The 16,907-nt window shown below is 45.7% G+C and overlaps 1 protein-coding gene across 6 annotated transcripts; it reads right to left on the bottom strand.

Annotated features, from left to right (window-relative positions):
• Window positions 1–4,897: 4,897 nt before the first annotated feature.
• Window positions 4,898–16,539, bottom strand: SYCE1 (synaptonemal complex central element protein 1). 6 transcript variants are annotated; one of them, XM_055244605.2, is made up of 14 exons: window positions 16,413–16,539; window positions 11,081–11,143; window positions 10,300–10,359; window positions 9,876–9,950; window positions 9,165–9,212; window positions 8,862–8,916; window positions 8,069–8,158; window positions 7,759–7,822; window positions 6,980–7,046; window positions 6,779–6,902; window positions 6,595–6,705; window positions 6,349–6,436; window positions 5,963–6,127; window positions 4,898–5,323 (listed from the first exon to the last, which is right to left on the bottom strand). In XM_055244605.2, exons 1-13 carry the CDS (start codon window positions 16,483–16,485, stop codon window positions 5,990–5,992), a joined length of 1,056 nt encoding a protein of 351 aa, XP_055100580.2. In that variant the 5' UTR covers window positions 16,486–16,539; the 3' UTR covers window positions 4,898–5,323; window positions 5,963–5,989. The 6 variants fall into 6 exon arrangements, with proteins under 6 accessions (XP_055100580.2, XP_055100570.2, XP_063472243.1 ...); XM_055244595.2 differs by having other exon boundaries at window positions 16,410–16,519; XM_063616173.1 differs by lacking the exon at window positions 16,413–16,539 and adding an exon at window positions 12,675–16,384.
• Between the last annotated feature and the right edge of the window lie 368 nt (window positions 16,540–16,907).

Genomic DNA, 16,907 nt, shown 5'->3' with positions numbered 1-16,907 from the left:
GAAAGAGACACAGAGACAAAGTATAGAGAAAGAAAAGTGGGCCCAGGGAACCAGTGCTCAGCATACGGAGGACCCGCGCCGGCACCGGTCTCTGAGTTCCCTTAGTATTTGTTGATCATTTATCGGGCATTTGTCGGAGAGCGGGATGCAGCAGGACAGTAGGGTAATAGTGGAGAAAAGGTCAGCAGGAAAACATGTGAACAAATGTCTCTGCATCATAAACAAGGTAAAGAAAAAAGTGCTGTGCTTTTGATGTGCATATACATAAACATCCCATGCCAGCATGTCCCACCTCCAGCCCTAAGGCGGTTTTCCCCTATCTCAGTAGATGGAATATACAATTGGGCTTTACACCGAGACATTCCATTGCCCAGGGACAAGCAGGAGACAGATGCCTTCCTCTTATCTCAACTGCAAAGCGGCCTTCCCTCATCTCTTAATAATCCTCCTCAGCACAGACCCTTTATGGGTGTTGGGCTGGGGGACGGTCAGGTCTTTCCCTTCCCATGAGGCCATATTTCAGACTATCACATGGGGAGAAACCTTGGACAATACCTGGCTTTGCTAGGCAGAGGTCCCTGCAGCCTTCTGCAGTGTATTGTGTCTCTGGGTACTTGAGATTAGGGAGTGGTGATGACAAGCATTCTTCCTTCAAGCATTTGTTTAACAAAGCACATCCTGCATAGCCCTTAATCCATTTAACCCTGAGTTGACACAGCACATGTTTCAGGGAGCACAGCGTTGGTGGTAGGGTTACACATTAACAGCATCTCAAGGCAGAAGAATTTTTCTTAGTACAGAACAAAATGGAGTCTCTTATGTCTACTTCTTTCAACATAGACACAGTAACAGTCTGATCTCTCTTTCTTTTCCCCACACTATTGTATTTTATTTTTTATTTTTTAAATTTTTTCATCTCCATAGGTTCTTGGGGAACAGGTGGTAGGTATTTGGCTACGTAAGTAAGTTCTTTAGAGGTGATTAAAAAAAAACTTGCTCATGCATGTTTATAGCAGCACATTCACAATTGCAAAAATGTGGAACCAACCCAAATGCCCATGATTCGACGAGTGGATAAAGAAACTCTAGTATATACATATGATGGACTACTACTCAGCCATAAAAAATAATGAGTTAATGGCTTTCACAGCAACCTGGATGGTATTGGAGACTATTATTCTAAGTGAAGTAACTCAGGAATGGAAAATCAAACATCGTATGTTCTCACTCATGAGTAGGAGCTAAGCTATGAGAATGCAAAGGCATAAGAATAGACTTTGAGGACACACAGTGGACTTTGGGAACTCACGGGAAAGGGTGGGAAGGGGGTGAGGGATAAAAGACTGTAAATTGAGTTCAGTGTGTACTACTCAGGAGATGCGTGTACCAAAAATCTCACAAATCACCACTAAAGATTGGTTGATATTTATGATCAACTATTTTGACATTGGGAAGAAGCCAACATATGAAAAAAAGATCAGCATCACTATCATTAGAGAAATGCAAATCAAAACCACAATGAGATACCATCTCATGCCAGTCAGAATGGCGATTATTAAAAAGTCAAGAAACAACAGATGCTGATGAGGCTGCAGAGAGATAGGAACACTTTTTTTTTTTTTTGAGATGGAGTTTTGCTGTTGTTACCCAGGCTGGAGTGCGGTGGTGCAATCTCAGTTCACTGCAACCTCCGCCTCCCAGGTTCAAGTGATTCTTCTGCCTCAGCCTCCCTAGTTGCTGGGATTACAGGTATGTGCCACCAAGCCCGACTAATTTTTGTATTGTTTTTTAGTAGAGACAGGGTTTCACTATGTTGGTCAGGCTGGTCTCAAACTCCTGACCTCAGGTGATCCACCCACTTCGGCCTCCCAAAGTTCTGGGATTACAGGCATGAGCCACCACACCCAGCCAAGGAACACTTTTCTACTGTTGGTGGGAATGTAAATTAGTCGAACCACTGTGGAAATTCCTCAAAGACCTAGAACCAGAAATACCATTTGACCCAGCAATCCCATTACTGGGTATATACCCAAAGGAATATAAATCATTCTATTATGAAGATACACGCATGTGTATGTTCATTGCAAGACTATTCACAATAGCAAAGACACGGAATCAACCCAGATGACCATCAATGACAGTCTGGATAAAGAAAATGTGGTACACATATACCATGGAATACCATGCAGCCATAAAAAGACATGAGATCACGTCCTTTGCAGAGACATGGATGGAGCTGGAAGCCATTATCCTCAGCAAACTAATGCAGGAACAGAAAACCGTATATTCTCACTCAGAAATGGGAGCTGAACAATAAGAACACATAGACACATGGAAGGGAACAACACACTCTGGGGCCTATGGGGGGGTGACACGGTGGGAGGGAGAGCATCAGGAAAAATAGCTCATGCATGCTGGGCTTAATACTTAGGTGATGGTTTGATAGGTACAGCAAACGACCGTGGCACACGTTTACCTATATCACAAACCTGCACATCCTGCACACATACCCTGGAACTTAAAAAAAAAAAAAAAGAATATCCTTAATATTTGACCTTAATTGAAAATGCCACATATCTTTAGTAAAAAAAAAATTAAAAAAGAGAAATATTCAGGAAGGACTTAGGGATGGTGAAAGTTAAGCTTACGTGGGTCCTATTGCAGATGGTCAGCTATCTGGTCCATGGGACATTCTACGGTTAATGGATCTGGCCTCTAGCCCTTATGGGATGGGGACAGGAACAAAATGTTATAAAGATAGGAGACATTATTAAAGGTCCTCATTTATAAACAGTCTTTATATACATAGAGATGAAACATATCCCACTTTAAATATAGGAAAGGGTGATGGGAAGGTTTTTCAAGTTGGTATAAGGTGTGAGTCTACAAAAAACCCTTCAGAGAGTAAGGTTTGTGGCAAGACAGAGACCTATTTAGGGATCCATTACTGAATTGAAATTTGAAAAGGGATTGTTTTAGGAGACCACTATGCCTCTTTGTTAAATCAGCTATCTTGGGCCTATCAGGGAAATTAAAGTTTTATTGAATGCCTCTTTCAAGAGTCCAGCGTTGTGTATCCTGACAAGTGAAATTGTTACTACAGTGCTTTGGTTATTATCAGTAGTGACTCCAACTCCAGAAGGAATAATGAATGATAAGGATATATCTGTATACACATTTGCTTGCAGACAATGCTTCTGCCATTACTACTACTGGTGGACTTACAGAATGCCTTTTCCACAACCATGGTATTACAACACAGCATTGCTGCTGATCAAGGAACTCTCTTCACAGCAAAGGAAGCACCTCAGTGGGTCCATGCTCATGGAATTAACTTGTCTTACCATGTTCCCCACCACCCTGAAGCAGCTGGTTTGACAGACTAATGGAGTGGCCTTTTGAAGACCCCAAGTACTAGCTAGGTGGCAATACCTTGCAGGGATGGAACAAGATTCTCTAGAAGGCTGTATATGCTCTGAATCAGTGTGCAATATTTAGTAGTTTCTTCTGTAGCCATAATTCACAGGTCCAAAAATCATGGGGTAGAAATGAGAGGGGTATCCGCATTATTACCTCTAGCGACCCATGAGCAAAGGTTTTGCATTCTGTTCCCATGATTGTGCTCTTAGGTCTTAGTTCTGAAGGAAGAAATTCTTCCACTCAGACACCCTGGTGATTCCACTGAACTGCAAAGCTGCCGCTGGCCACTTCGGGCTACTCATGCCTCTGAATCAACAAGCAAAGGGGGAGTTACTCGCTGGGGTGATTGATCCCAACTACCGAGTGGAATTCGGACTACTCTTTCATAAGGAAGAGTGTCTGGAATACAGAAGATTTCTGCAAAATTTTATTGAAATTATAATGGACTTATATGTCCTTAGGCAGGAAGGACATCTTTACAGTAATGAGTTTCCATTAATGAACATGACCTTTCCTCCATTTATTCAGATCTTTTAAATTTTCTCTAAAGTTGTTTTGGGGAAATAATATACATCTGTGACTACATTAATTCCTTGGTACATGGTATTTTTATAATACTGCATTTATTTTAAAGTTTATTTTTGCTTTTTGTAGCTGGCTATTAGTTCTAGCAGGTGTGCAATGGGCTGAGCTCTTTTGCTGGAATGAGATGTACCTGCATGGCAGTGACCCCTAACTGAGGTGTCAAATATACAGATTAATAAGTGAATCCAAGCTGAGTTTGGGTGTGGTTTGTCCCATCTCATCACCATTGCTATTGGTAGTAGTAAAACTGATGATTAAATAGTTTCCACTTGGTCTTGGTGAAAACATAGGAGGAGATCTTCTGTTGGGAGCTGGTTAACCGTGAGAATATGTCTACATGATCAGCAGGGTATATAAGAAGCCCAGCTTACACTATACTCCTACACTACGGCTCCAAATAGAGTGTAGAGAACCAGTTCTCCCGTTCTGAGGTATTCTACACATACAGCTGGTTTCTTATCTGAGGAAGAACATCCTGGCAGAATCCTGCAGAGAGAAAAAAATAGAGCTCGTGCCAGCCTCTCCTGACCCTTCACTGAGGCAGCCTTTGGCTGAGATGCTTATCCTTATCTGATGCATATCATTTTGTTACTGGTTTATTGTATCCTTTTCAATCAACCAACCGTAGATTCCTAAGTGATGTATTTTGTGGGTCATGTGCCCTAGCATTGAGACATAAAGGTGATTTTAAAATATTGACCTGTATTTAGCAAACTTTTATACTCATTTAGATGTTGTGAAATTTATCTGTAGATTCATAAAGCATATAATCATAAGTCTGTCTTAAGTATTTCACTGTATAGAACTTCCAGTATGATGAACAGTATTTGAATATTGCAGACATCCTTGAGTTATTCTTAACATGAAATTCTTCAAACATCTCACCAATAAATCTAAGGGAAGCTGACTGTTTATTAGTCTTTTTTTTTCACATGAATAGGTGAACTGTGTCAAAGGCCTTTTATTCATTAACTGAACAATTATTGATTTTTAAAAAAATTGTGGTGAACCAATAAAAGCTAAAGTTCCTTCTAATCGTGGGCTTAACTGAATTACAGTTTTAAAATGTGGTGTCTTCATTGCCATTCAGTTCAATATATTTTCTAACTTCCACTTGATTTAAAAGTCATGTTTGATAGTGTATTGCCAGTTTGTTTAAGACAGGTATGATTAACTGCATCTTAGAGAACTCGTCTGTCCTGGACTCACTGAAGAATTTCCGCACTTTGCCATGTTCCATTTTTCCATGGAAACAGTGCTCTGCAGTGAGCCTCTCTTTTCAACTCCAACATGTCACTGGTCTACCTGGTCTGGGAGCCTGTCAAGAAAAGGGATCGCTTTGTCATTAATTCAATGCATTCTGACTCAGGAGATGCAGACTTTGACTCCCACCATTGGCCTTGATTGGGTCAACGCATTTCAGTGAATTTGAAACATGCATCAGATGCACATGACTTACATCCTAGTTGATTGACCCCTGCAAGCTGAGGATTTCTATCCTGTTCCTGTCCAAAAGTGCCTGAGTTATACATTTTGTGTTCTTGAGAGCACAAACTACACAGCTAACCGGTGGGGACTACCATATGGAACCGACTGATTTTGAACCCCAGCTCACTGATCCTCATTTTTAATTTTTTTTTTTAAATTTCGGGGAGTCTGTGTAGTCCAGACCTGTAATGAAGGAATTGAAGAAATAATCACAAGGTGTGTGTATGCAGGTGGGTTCCAGACCTTCTGGGCCCACTGTGAGAGCATCTTGGGCCTGCATCCCTCTGCCTGCGGACCCAGAAGTAGCTGGCAGGTCCCAGAGATGAGCAATCCAGAGACCAGGAGGTTAAGGAAGCATTTACGGAAAACCTGTGATGTACCTCTGGCCCAGACCAAAAGGCAGAGTCAAGCCAAGGCTTCAATTAGTCACAGGAGACTGGGGATCTTGGGCCTGACCCCTACTCCTCACCAGTAGACTCAGCTGAGACGGGCTGTATCAAAATAGCTCCTTTATTTCCTGAAAGCCCCTTGGGCTAAGGTCGGGGTGGAGTGTGTCTTCCTGGCCTATGAGGACATCAGGCCCCGCTCGGTGTGCAGCTCCAGGTCTTTCTCCTTTTAGGGGCTTGGGACTGGCCTGCAGGAGGTTAGTGTCCAGCATGGGAATTCACACCCATCCCCATGGCCACATGGTCCCCTCCTGCCCCATCACCACCTTGGGTGGACCCACTATGGGAAAGCCCCTCCCCACAAACCATCCTCTGAGGAGTCCCAGGACCCCCTCCCTTGTCCTCCCGCCCCTTTCGCCGTCCCTTCAGTAGCTGTCTCTGTTCCCTGACGCCCACTTCTGGGGCTTACCACATCTCCTGGGCCAGCCTCTTCCTCTTGTGTGCTCTGGGCTTGGGCAGGGAGTTGCATTCCATGCTTTTCCAGCTCTTCCTTCAGCCTGGATAGGAAGAGGTAGGATGGGGAAAGGAAGAAGAGGAAAGGGTGGAGGAGGGACAAGAGGTTTTCAAGAGTCAGAGAGACAGAAGGTGGAGAGAGGAGATACAACATCGGTCGCCTTCCTGGTGGGGGTTGTGGGGACAGGGCCTCCACACGCACCTCTGCCGCTTCTGCTGCTGTTGTTGGCACTTCTGCTGCAGCTGCTGGTGGCGCTGGGCAGCAGCTGCTAGGAGCTCCTCAGCCTTCCTGTGCTCTTCCTGAAACAGCTGCCTGTGGGGGCCCAGTATGGGGTGGTCAGCACTGGCCACTACCTCCTCCCACCCTCTTCACCTCCACATCTTACACTGTGGCTGCAGCCTCCTGGCTGTGGAGAAAGAGTCCCTCATCGAGGGTGGAGGGGCCCTCAGCCCCACAGAGGGAGCACAGCTGATGCTTCACGTCTTCCAGTGTCGCCTTGACCAGCTTCTCTGCAGCATGAAGGGGCAGGTGAGCACATGAGGGCACGTGAGGTCAGATATGGGCCACCCACCTTCCCTGGCCTCACCTTCCTTGAGCAGCTGCTCCTTGCTGCTGTCCAGGGCACAAATCTCCCTTGCCAGCCGCTCTGGCCTCTGAGGGGGCAGAAAAGACGCCTGTCCACTCCTCTTGGCTTTCCCCCATGCCTCAAAGGCGGCTATCTGGATCTTGTTTCGTACTTACTCACTATGCCTCACTTCCAACAACTCTGCCCCTCAGTGCACACCAGCTACAGTACAGCCTCAGGGCCATGGCACTGGCCATTCCCTCCCTGTGCACTTTTGTCATCCCACATCTCTGCAGTACTGCAGTGGGGATGCTCATGGATTGTTATTTATAACAGATAAACCTGCAAACGCTGTGAGTCTTGGCTGTTTTCTGGAGGATCAGGTACCGATTTAGCTCTGCAGCTCCTCCCCACTCCCCTCTGTCCTGGTGTGACCTCCTCACTGAGCCCTTCCTTCCTAACACTCACTGTCTATTTTCTTGTTTAGTACCTAGGATCCTCCTGGGGGACAAACATGGGCTGCTTATCCTCATTGTCTCCCTAGTGCCTGTGATGGTCCCAGACACATCCACGGACATCGATGGAAGACTTGACCTTGGCCTCATCAGAGATCCCCCTGACCACTGAGCAGCAGGGTCACAAGGAGGTGACAAGGGACTGGATTCAGGCAATGTCGATCTTAGCACCACCAAGGCTTGCTTGGGGACTGGTTGTGGCAGGTGAGAGGAAGAAGTGACTGTTTGGGCCTGGTGCTGCTAGGGAAGATGTGGAAGGGGGAGGAGTGGCTTTGAGGGACTCACGTGGAAGTCCCAGAGGTCCTTGTGCTGGCCCATCAGATCTTCCAGCTGTTCCTCGAATGCCAACCTGGGGGCCAACCACAGGCATGAGGGGATATGGGCTGAAATCATCACCTTCACAGCCTGTCCAAGTCTGTGGGTCTTCAGGCACAGACTTTGGGGTGCTTTGCCCGTGGTCTCTGCTCCACTGGGAACATCTTCACCACCTGGAACCTCCATGGCTCAGTGTAGCCAGCCCTTCTAACCCCCATCTTTGACATTATATCCCAACTACCAGCCATCCAAACCCCCTGCCTCAGATGCTAAGGTTTACCTCAGCTGTCTCTGTTTGTTCTTCTCTTCTTCAATCTGCAAGTTCAGGGCAGAAATTCTCTCCTTGCACTCCTGCAACATGGTGTGCTTCCTGGGAGAGGTGAGGCAGCCCTCAGCCATGTTCTCTTAAGCCCCAGGAGGGCACTGGGCTGGGGCTTCTGCCTCCCTCTATTGAGGCTATTTTTTCCCTCTACATTAAGGTCCTTCTCTGTAACATGTGGTGGGTAGGGAGTGAGATGACCACTTGCCCCCTGGAAGTATTGTTGTCAGGTTAAGAGAGATTAATGTGACATGGTCAAATGAGCAAATGCACACACATCTTAGTATCATCTGGTTTTCCCAAAGAGCTGAAATCTCAGGGTGCCAGGGCCTGGGGCCTCTGGTAACAAAATGAGCTAAATCAGGAGGTGGAGAAATGGATAGACAAATCGATGGGTGCATGAAAAGATAATGGATGAATGGATAGAGAATGGACAAATGGTTGGCTCGATGCCTAAATGGACAGATGAGTGAATAGACATCCAACGAGTATGACAAAGAGTAAAAGGCAAAAAATAAAAACCAGCTGAAGAAATTTAATTGATAATTTAGCAAATGAATGTCTTGCCATTGAGAGAGTTACCCTTAACACTACTGCCAGCTGTTGGAGCCGAAGGGGAAAGACACTCTTTGGACTCTCCATTGTTTAGAGGGAAACAATGAGAGTTGTGGGTCTCAGATTCATCTTCCTGCCTCTTTCTGCTCTACCAGAATAAAGAGGTAGTGCAGAGTGAGGCTCAGCTGGAAGCTCTTACCTCTGTGCCTCACTTTCCTTTTCCTGGCAACGCAGCCGGAGGATCCTCAGGGTCTCTGTAGGGAGAGCAACAGGGCCCTATGAGAACCTGTCAAGGTATCGGGTTTTGGCAGGGGGAACACGGCCAGATCATGTCAGGTCTGTGGACACCTGATTGAGCTTTAACATTTACTACATGTCTGGTGGAAGCCACAGGAGAGAGGCAAGCTGGGACAGGTTTCAAAAGGCTTCAGCTGCCATAGGGAGAGTAGGCTTCTGTAGGTTGGCAAAGGCACAAGCCTGGAGACAGGGGAGCGGCAGATACCTTGTTTTTTGCTCAAGATCTCCTTCAGTTGTACTTTCTCTCCACGCACTGGAAAACAGTGACACATTTTGGCATCAGGGACTATGCACTGTACCCTCAAGGATGGGGCTTGCTCACGGTCACATGGGAAGTTGGGCACAGCCTTGGCCCCAACCCAAATGTGAACCCCTTGAGGTGAGCCCCTCCCTACCCTCTGGTGCCCACATTCCCTGTAAGCACCAAAGGGCCTTCACATTTACAGAGGGTGGCTGTGAGGGCCCTGGAGGATGCCCATGCTTTTACATGGGGAGGAGAGAAAAAATACAAACACCCATGAAGTGGGATAAGGGCTATAAAGAAACACATCAAATAGGATGGGGCATGTGACCAGATAGAGGCAGGGTGCCATCTTTAGATGGGATGACTGGGGAATGCCAGTCATCCTGTCTGGGGACATTCTAACTTAGAGCTGATGATGTGAGGAAACAGGAACCTGTATTATCTGAGGAAGCACAGACAGCGTCTAGCAAAAGCCCTGAGGTGGGAATGAGGTTGGGGGGTGTTTCCTGAACACTCCCACAAGCAGAGAGGAGAGGGGGAGATTGGCAGGACATGAGGCTAGAGAGGGTACAGGACCCTTGGCCATGGTAAGGATGCTGATCATCTGGAATACAGGGTTAGGGGAGGCTTAAGACACTGTGGGGACCTCTGGGTGACCCCCAGCTCTCTTACGTGAGTCCAGTTCCTTCTGCAGGGCCTCACAGATGGTCCGGGCCTCTCCTAGGTCTTTACTGGCTTTCTTTTTTGCTTCACCAAAGAGCAGAAAAACATTGTGTGAGTGCAGCCTCTATTCTCTTGCCAACAGTGACATTTCTCATTTGCCTTCAGGTAAAGCTATAGTGGCCTAGATTTTATAGAGTAGGAAATAAGGCTTCCAGCTCTCCTTGCCAGGCTCTGCTGAAAGCAGGGACAGGATCATGGGCATGTAACTATGGCAGTCACATGCTGAAATGCCCTGTACTTAATTTAAGGCTCTGCTGTTGCTGTTGTGAATAACCAGTAACTTTGGAACAAGGGACCCTGCATTCTCATTTGGCACTGAGCCCCGCAAACCATGTAGCTGGTCCTAGCTGGCAGCCAAGGCGCCTGAACTCACCTTGCTGGACCTCATTAATCCGGTTAATCAGGACCTCAACTCGGGGCTCTAGGCTTCCCACTGCAGGGAGGAAAGGAGGTTGAGTTGACAGGGCAGGCAGAGGTGGGGCGGTTGCCAGCCTTGTGTCTCTGCTGCTTTCACGCAACACAGATCTATTGAGTATCTCCTGCAAGCAGGGCCCTCATGGGGCTCACATTCTGGGTGGGCGAGACTGGGAACAGACACCATAAGATACCGAGTGGGGCTGTGGTAACCGTGTTCAAGAGAAATAAAGTAGGGCAAGGGGGGTTAAAGAGCAAAGGAGTGGGAAGTGCTACTGAGATATGGGAAGGTATCATGAGGGCCCCAAATCAAGTGGTGGGGGGGCAGGCCCTGCAGCTCTTTGGGTGGAGTTGGGAGGTAGTCAGTGCAAAGACCCATCGTGAGGTGGGAACATGGCTGGCAGGAGCCTAGTGAGCAAAGAGGGAGTAGCGGGTGAGGGAGAAGGAAGGGAAGTGAAGGTGGCAACTTCTGGATCTAATGGACTGCAGCGGAGCCAAATGGGTGACCAGTGAGAGGTTTGGGACAGGGTTTTGGGAAAACATTTTGCCTTCCATACCCTATTGCTTCTTTAATTTTGAATCATGGGGCCCTATTTTTCGTTTAAGTAATTAAGTTTTAAAAGGAAGAGAAGGTGAAGAGGATTATTTCCCAAATTCGTACATTGTGGGGCCTGAAATTAAACCCACATCTGCCTGGCCCCAAACCTCAGGCTGTGCCTCACACAAAGGAGACACATGACCTTTCTGCAGCTTCTGCACCATTTCCATCAAGTCTTCAATTTTCTGTGAGGATGTGTCCTGCCCTGTGGAGACAAAACCAAACATTTCAGAATCAAGCAGGGCGAGAGGCCAGCCCCTCGGCTGAGACTGAGGTAGGCTGAGGGCAGGTCTCCAGCCAGAGTGGTGCCCCTTCTCCTTGTCCTGAGGTGGACAGTACACTAGATGAATCGGGCTCCTCCATGGTCAGCTTTTCCCTATAAGGTAAAATTATACCAGATATCCTCTTTGTAAAACTGTGGGTGAGGGCAGGGGTGTACTCTCACTGCTGAAGCTATTCAAAGTAAGGTCAAAGCTCCTGATATAATAATTCAAGAAAAAAAATGAGGGTATAACAAACTGGAGCAAGGAGTCAAAAATCACTGTAACTGGCAGATGACATAATCTAGGAAGTTCTTAGAGAGTTTTCTACAAAACCATAAGGATTAGTAACAAAATGCATTAAGATGTTAGGTTAAAAACATATATAAATACAAATACCTTTCCTATATACAACCAATACTAACCCTGAAATTTCCCCATAAAATATTTCATATTAATTTTTATAATCACTATTGGAACCTATTTTTAACACTAAAATTAGTAGATCTAAGAAATTACTATTTATGGCATTAACATTGTGAAAGGAAAATAAATCTTTGAAAATAAATCAATTCAAAGTCATCCCTCTGCTCACTGAGATAAATGCATATCTGATTTTGTAAAATAAATATCTGAAAATAAATCAATTCAAAGTCATCCTCCTGCTTACTCAGATAAACGCATATCTGATTGCCTCCTTTGGAAAGGTTAATCAGAAACTCAAAATAATGCAACCATTTGTCTTTTATCTACTTATGACCTTGAAGTCAACCCCCCTGCTTCAAGTTGTCTCATCATTGCTTTGAGTTGTCCCACCTTTCCAGATCGAACCAATGTTCATCTTACATATGTTGATTCATGTCTCATGTCTCCCTAAAAAGCATAAAACCAGCCTGTGCACTGACCACCCTGCCACCCTGGGCACAGGTCATCAGGACCTCCTGAGGCCGTGTCACAGGCATGCATCCCTAACTTTGGTAAAATAAACTTCCTAAATTGACTGAGACCTGTCTCAGATTTTTGGGTTTCACATTTTGGCAATCACAAAGGGATTCTGAGTAGAGGTGCCCCTGATCTTTGACAAATATCCTATCAGTGCTTGCTAGCAGCTTGAGCTATCTTTATGGCTCAAACTGATATGACAAGTTGCTGAGTTCTGGAAGTCCCCCGTCCAGGGAATCCCTCATTTCCTAAAATTCGCTCCAGATCCAAAGTTTATTTTGCTAAACAACTCTATTCTTTTTTTGGAGTTTTACTTGCTTCCAACACGGAAGGCAAGTTTTCCTGCTTCCATGAAAGTTCTGGAGTTTGAACTCACTCCCAACAGGGAAGACAAGTTTGAGGGTTTTTTTCCTGCTGCTAAGATGATAGAGAGCAGTCTTCAGCCTAAGACCCATCCCTAGGTAAGTAACTGAATTGGGGTTTGTCTTGGCTAAAGGTAAACTTAACAACCAGTTGGTCTTAATTTTTCCTTACCATTAGAGTGTCCAGTAATCATACAAGTTGTGTGATCATTTGTTTCTTTTGCTTAACTGGTATTTTTGTTGTTGTTGTTTCTTTCTGTTTTTGTTGTTTTGGTCCTTTTCCTATTGTGTTTGGCCAATTCTGACTTGATCAAATCCAAAGGAAAGTTCCAAATTATGTGGAACAAGGCCTCTGAAGTGGCTAAATTCCCACCAGAAAAGGGGTGGTGGGGGAAGAAAAAACAGCCAGCAAAAGGAAAAACGGCGGGGAAGATTTTTGATTTTGACTACTTAAGGGGCTTTATTTACATAACAAGGCCACCTTTTTGCTAGCCAGGCCAAACTGAAAGAGAAAGGATTGTCACCCCACACTGCAGTTCCATAGCTAAGGTTCTGTCTTCTTTTTTCCATGACAGCCTGGGTTTGGTTCCTAAATCAAGACCTTTCTGGTTTGATACTTGGTACTTCTGAAATAGCAGCTATTTGTCCTAGCTGAAATATGTTGATGAGATTTTAAAAATTTTTTAAAAAGAAACTCAAATGGTTAAAAGTCATCTTAATTAAAAGCTAACATCCAAGATATGTGTGTGTGTGTGTGTGTGTATTTAAAAGGGCTTCATGATTTTTCTTTTTTCTCTCTCCTAGGACCTTGTGTTTTTTGAGCAAAAGTTTTTTTTTCTTCTCAGTTGACTGAAGGCTATTTTCTTCATTTAGTTCTGCTGTCTCTCCTTTCCCTTGCACGCTCTGCTGCATGAGGGACCTAAAATAGTTTATAATAGCCTGAGGTTCCTTCAAGAAAATGGAGAAGGCACCAGACTCCCTTTTGTGGAGAAAATTGTTTTTCCTTATGTATCCCCAAGAGTGTAAACACACAAGTTCATATCAGCTCTTAAACTGCTTGCTTTTGTATTGTGTTACCTGATTTTTTTTTTTTTTTTTTTTTTTACTAATTATTGCAACAAAAGCTACTCTTGGATTTTTAAGGAAGAGTATATTTTAGACACTTAGAAATATTTTTTAAATGTTTTTTAAGTGCACTGGAAAAGCATCCATGTGTCAAGCCTCATAATAATTCTCCCTTTTTGGAGACCCAGGATTTAGTGTGGCCTCTTCCCAGAGCTCAGAGACCCAGTTAAAAGATAGGTAGTCACTATCTAAATAAAATTGATCTCCTGTGATCCAAACACCTCCCACCAGGCCCCACCTCCAACACTGGGGATTACAATTCAACAAATTTGGGTGAGGACACAGATCCAAACCATATCACAGGCCAAGGCCGAGGCATGGTTGAGAAGGCTCAGAGGCACCTGACCAAAGTTTGTAACAGTTTTGATTGACATTACCAAATTACCCTCCACTGATATATACAAGATACCCAGTTTTTCATTTTTACCAATCACCTATGTTTCCAAATGTGTTTATCTTGTCAACCAGATATGCAAAATTAAGGTGTCTCCTTACAAACTTTCTGATAGTAAATATCAAAAGTTTGGGTGCATCTTCTTTTCTAAGACTATGTCCTAAGTAATTCTGGATATGGCTAATGGGCAAGGTGTTCATCACTATATTGTTTATAATAGTGCAAAACTGGAAGAAGCCTAAATATGCCTTAGGGGATTTGTTAAATAAATTATAGCACATACACAGGATGAAATCATTTACAGCCATTAAAAATCATGCACACATGCTAAAGGCCAGGCTCAGTGGTTCACATCCATAATCCCAGCACTTTTGGGAGGCTGAGGCAGGAGGACTGCTCGAGCATAGGAGTTCAAGAGCAGCCTGAGCAATGCAGCAAGACCCCATCTCTACAAATAAAAAATTAAAAAAAATTATCTGGGTGTGGTGACATGCACCTGTGATTCCAGCTACTCAAGAGGCTGAGGTGGGAGAATCTCTTGAGGCCAGGAGGTCAAGGCTGCAGTGAGCAGTGATTGTACCCCTGCACTCCAGCCTGGGCAACAGAGCACAATCTTGTCTCAAAAAAAAAAAAAACCAAGCATAAAATTTTGTGAAATGCCTATTTTTGAGTTTATGGAGTCCCCTCATTTTGGTCCCACCTGAACTCTTACACAAATTACTGCTCATAAGTTTTTGCATTAAGTTTTAAATTATTCAAGTAATTGGCATGTGTGAAAAAGCATGAAGAAAAAATTGAAACAGCAACATTCCCTTTCCCCAGTCATTCCCCTTTCTAGTAATAACTGCAGCCAGTTAGGTGAAGACTAATAGACCTTTTACTAAAATATATCTAGTGTCACTGACCCTGGATAACATCCCTGCTTCCTTTTCAAAACAGATAGACTAAAACTGGAATCTTGTCCTTTAAATTTCTTCTGTAGCTGGTCACTATAGACTGAATGTTTGTGCCCCCATCCATAATTCGTATGTTGAAATCCTAACCCCCTAGTGTGACTGCATTAGGAGGTGGGGCCTTTGGGAGGTGATCAGGTCATGAGAGTAGGGCCCTCAGCAATGGAATTAGTGCCCTTGTAAGACCAGAGAGGTCTGCAGCAACTTCCCCAACATGAGGACACAATGAGAAGATGGAAGTCTATAAGCAGTAAGCAGGCCCCCACCAGACGCTGAATTGCACCTTGATCTTGAACTTCTAGCCTCGAAAACTGTGAGCAATAATGGCATTTCTGTTGTAGCAGTTTGAACTAAGGCACAAGCGACGTTGGTTAAACCTTATCTAAATATACTAGGTTATGTGAGGAACATGGAGCCATGATACTGAAAGGCTACCACACTGGCGGGCCAGCAGGTGCTTAATGAAAGGGATACGTTTGCGTCTGTCCTGTTTACTTGCTTTGTTCTTCGCTGGGGCTTTCACTGTGCCACATCTCACTGTAGGGATGCTTTCTGTGCTTAGCTTGTTTCAGTATTTAAATCTTCATTTTGTAAGAACACAACAGAGCACCTGCCAGGGCATTCACGCAGGTAGGGCTGGAGGCAGTCCCTGGCGTTTGTTAATTGCAGCATTTTAACTCAGGGGAGACAGATGATCTCAGGACAGAGTGACAAGCTGAGTGACAGCAGGAGGGACGTCACCGTACAATTCTCTCCACTTTTCTGTAAGTTTGAAAATCCTCACAAAACACCCAGAGGCACATGGCGTCCTGAAGTGGAAACGGCCAGGACAGTGTCCTTTCTCTTTGTTGGGCTGCAATTTCTGGACTTCTGTACAACTCTGACCAGCTGCCTGTCCTCCCTTCCCAGGGTGAGGTAGGAGCCACTATGGCAGGTCAGGGTCAGGGAGAAACAAACGGGGGATCTGCGTGGAGTCGGCCTCCCCCGGCTCCCCGGGGGCGTCGGGATGCTGGGTGGGGGAACCCACTGTCAAGAACCAGTTTAATGCGACTGGGAAATCTGGACACTTGCTGGTTCTAGGGAGAGGAATGTGGAATTAGGAATTCCCTTGGGATTGGGAGCGTCAGGAAAATGTCCTTTTTGTTTTCAGAGGTGTATATGTAAAGTCTGTGGGACGACGGGAAGGGATGTCTTTTGACTAATTACCTAAACCAAAATTGGAGCAACTACGATAACAGTTCAATGCTTTAAGACAAAGTGGGGGGTGAGCGGGCAAGCACTCCCTCATCTTGGCCGAAATTTTTCTGAAGAAACCCGCTAAGTCTCAATCAGCACCATCAGGACTGAGAGGAAGAAGCAGCCGCCACCCGCGCCCCAACCCTGTCCCGCCTCGGCGAGGTCAGACCCTGACGCACAGTTCCCTGCCTCCCACCACTACCTCCGGCCTTCTCAGCCCTGTCCATGGCTTCTGCGGTGGGCTCGGCTTTCGATGTCAGACACCTCCCCGCCATTTCCTCTCAGCTCTCCAGAGCTGGTGCCTCAGGAGGGAGCCTCCAGTGGTGATTGGAGCAACCGCTGCTGGGGGCGGGACTCCAGGCAGCGCGCCTGCGCAATGCACTCCTGTGCGCGCCTGGAGATGTGAGGTAATTCTCTGGCAGGCTTGCCTGGCAGCTAGTGCGCATGCATAAAGGCGCGAGGGCTACAAACGTGGCGTGAAGCCCTCCAGGGCCATGTGCGGCCGTCCAGGCTTGCGATTGGCCCGCTGCCGGGTGCCCCCGCGCATGTGTGCTGGCTTCCGAGGGGACCGGCCCTGGTTCTGGAGGCCCTCCCCACCAACGAGCAGTACGCATGTGCCGCGCCGAAGCTTCCTGTGAAGTGTGCGTGTCTGACGGATGACTCCACAAGGCGCTGTGGCCCTGGTAGCCTCACGAGG

The sequence above is a fragment of the Symphalangus syndactylus genome, chromosome 2 (genome assembly GCF_028878055.3).
Source record: "Symphalangus syndactylus isolate Jambi chromosome 2, NHGRI_mSymSyn1-v2.1_pri, whole genome shotgun sequence".
In the NCBI taxonomy this organism is placed as follows: Eukaryota; Metazoa; Chordata; class Mammalia; order Primates; family Hylobatidae; genus Symphalangus; species Symphalangus syndactylus.
The sequence above is the reverse complement of the archived record's forward strand: the minus strand, read 5'-3'. Positions and strand labels throughout refer to the sequence as shown.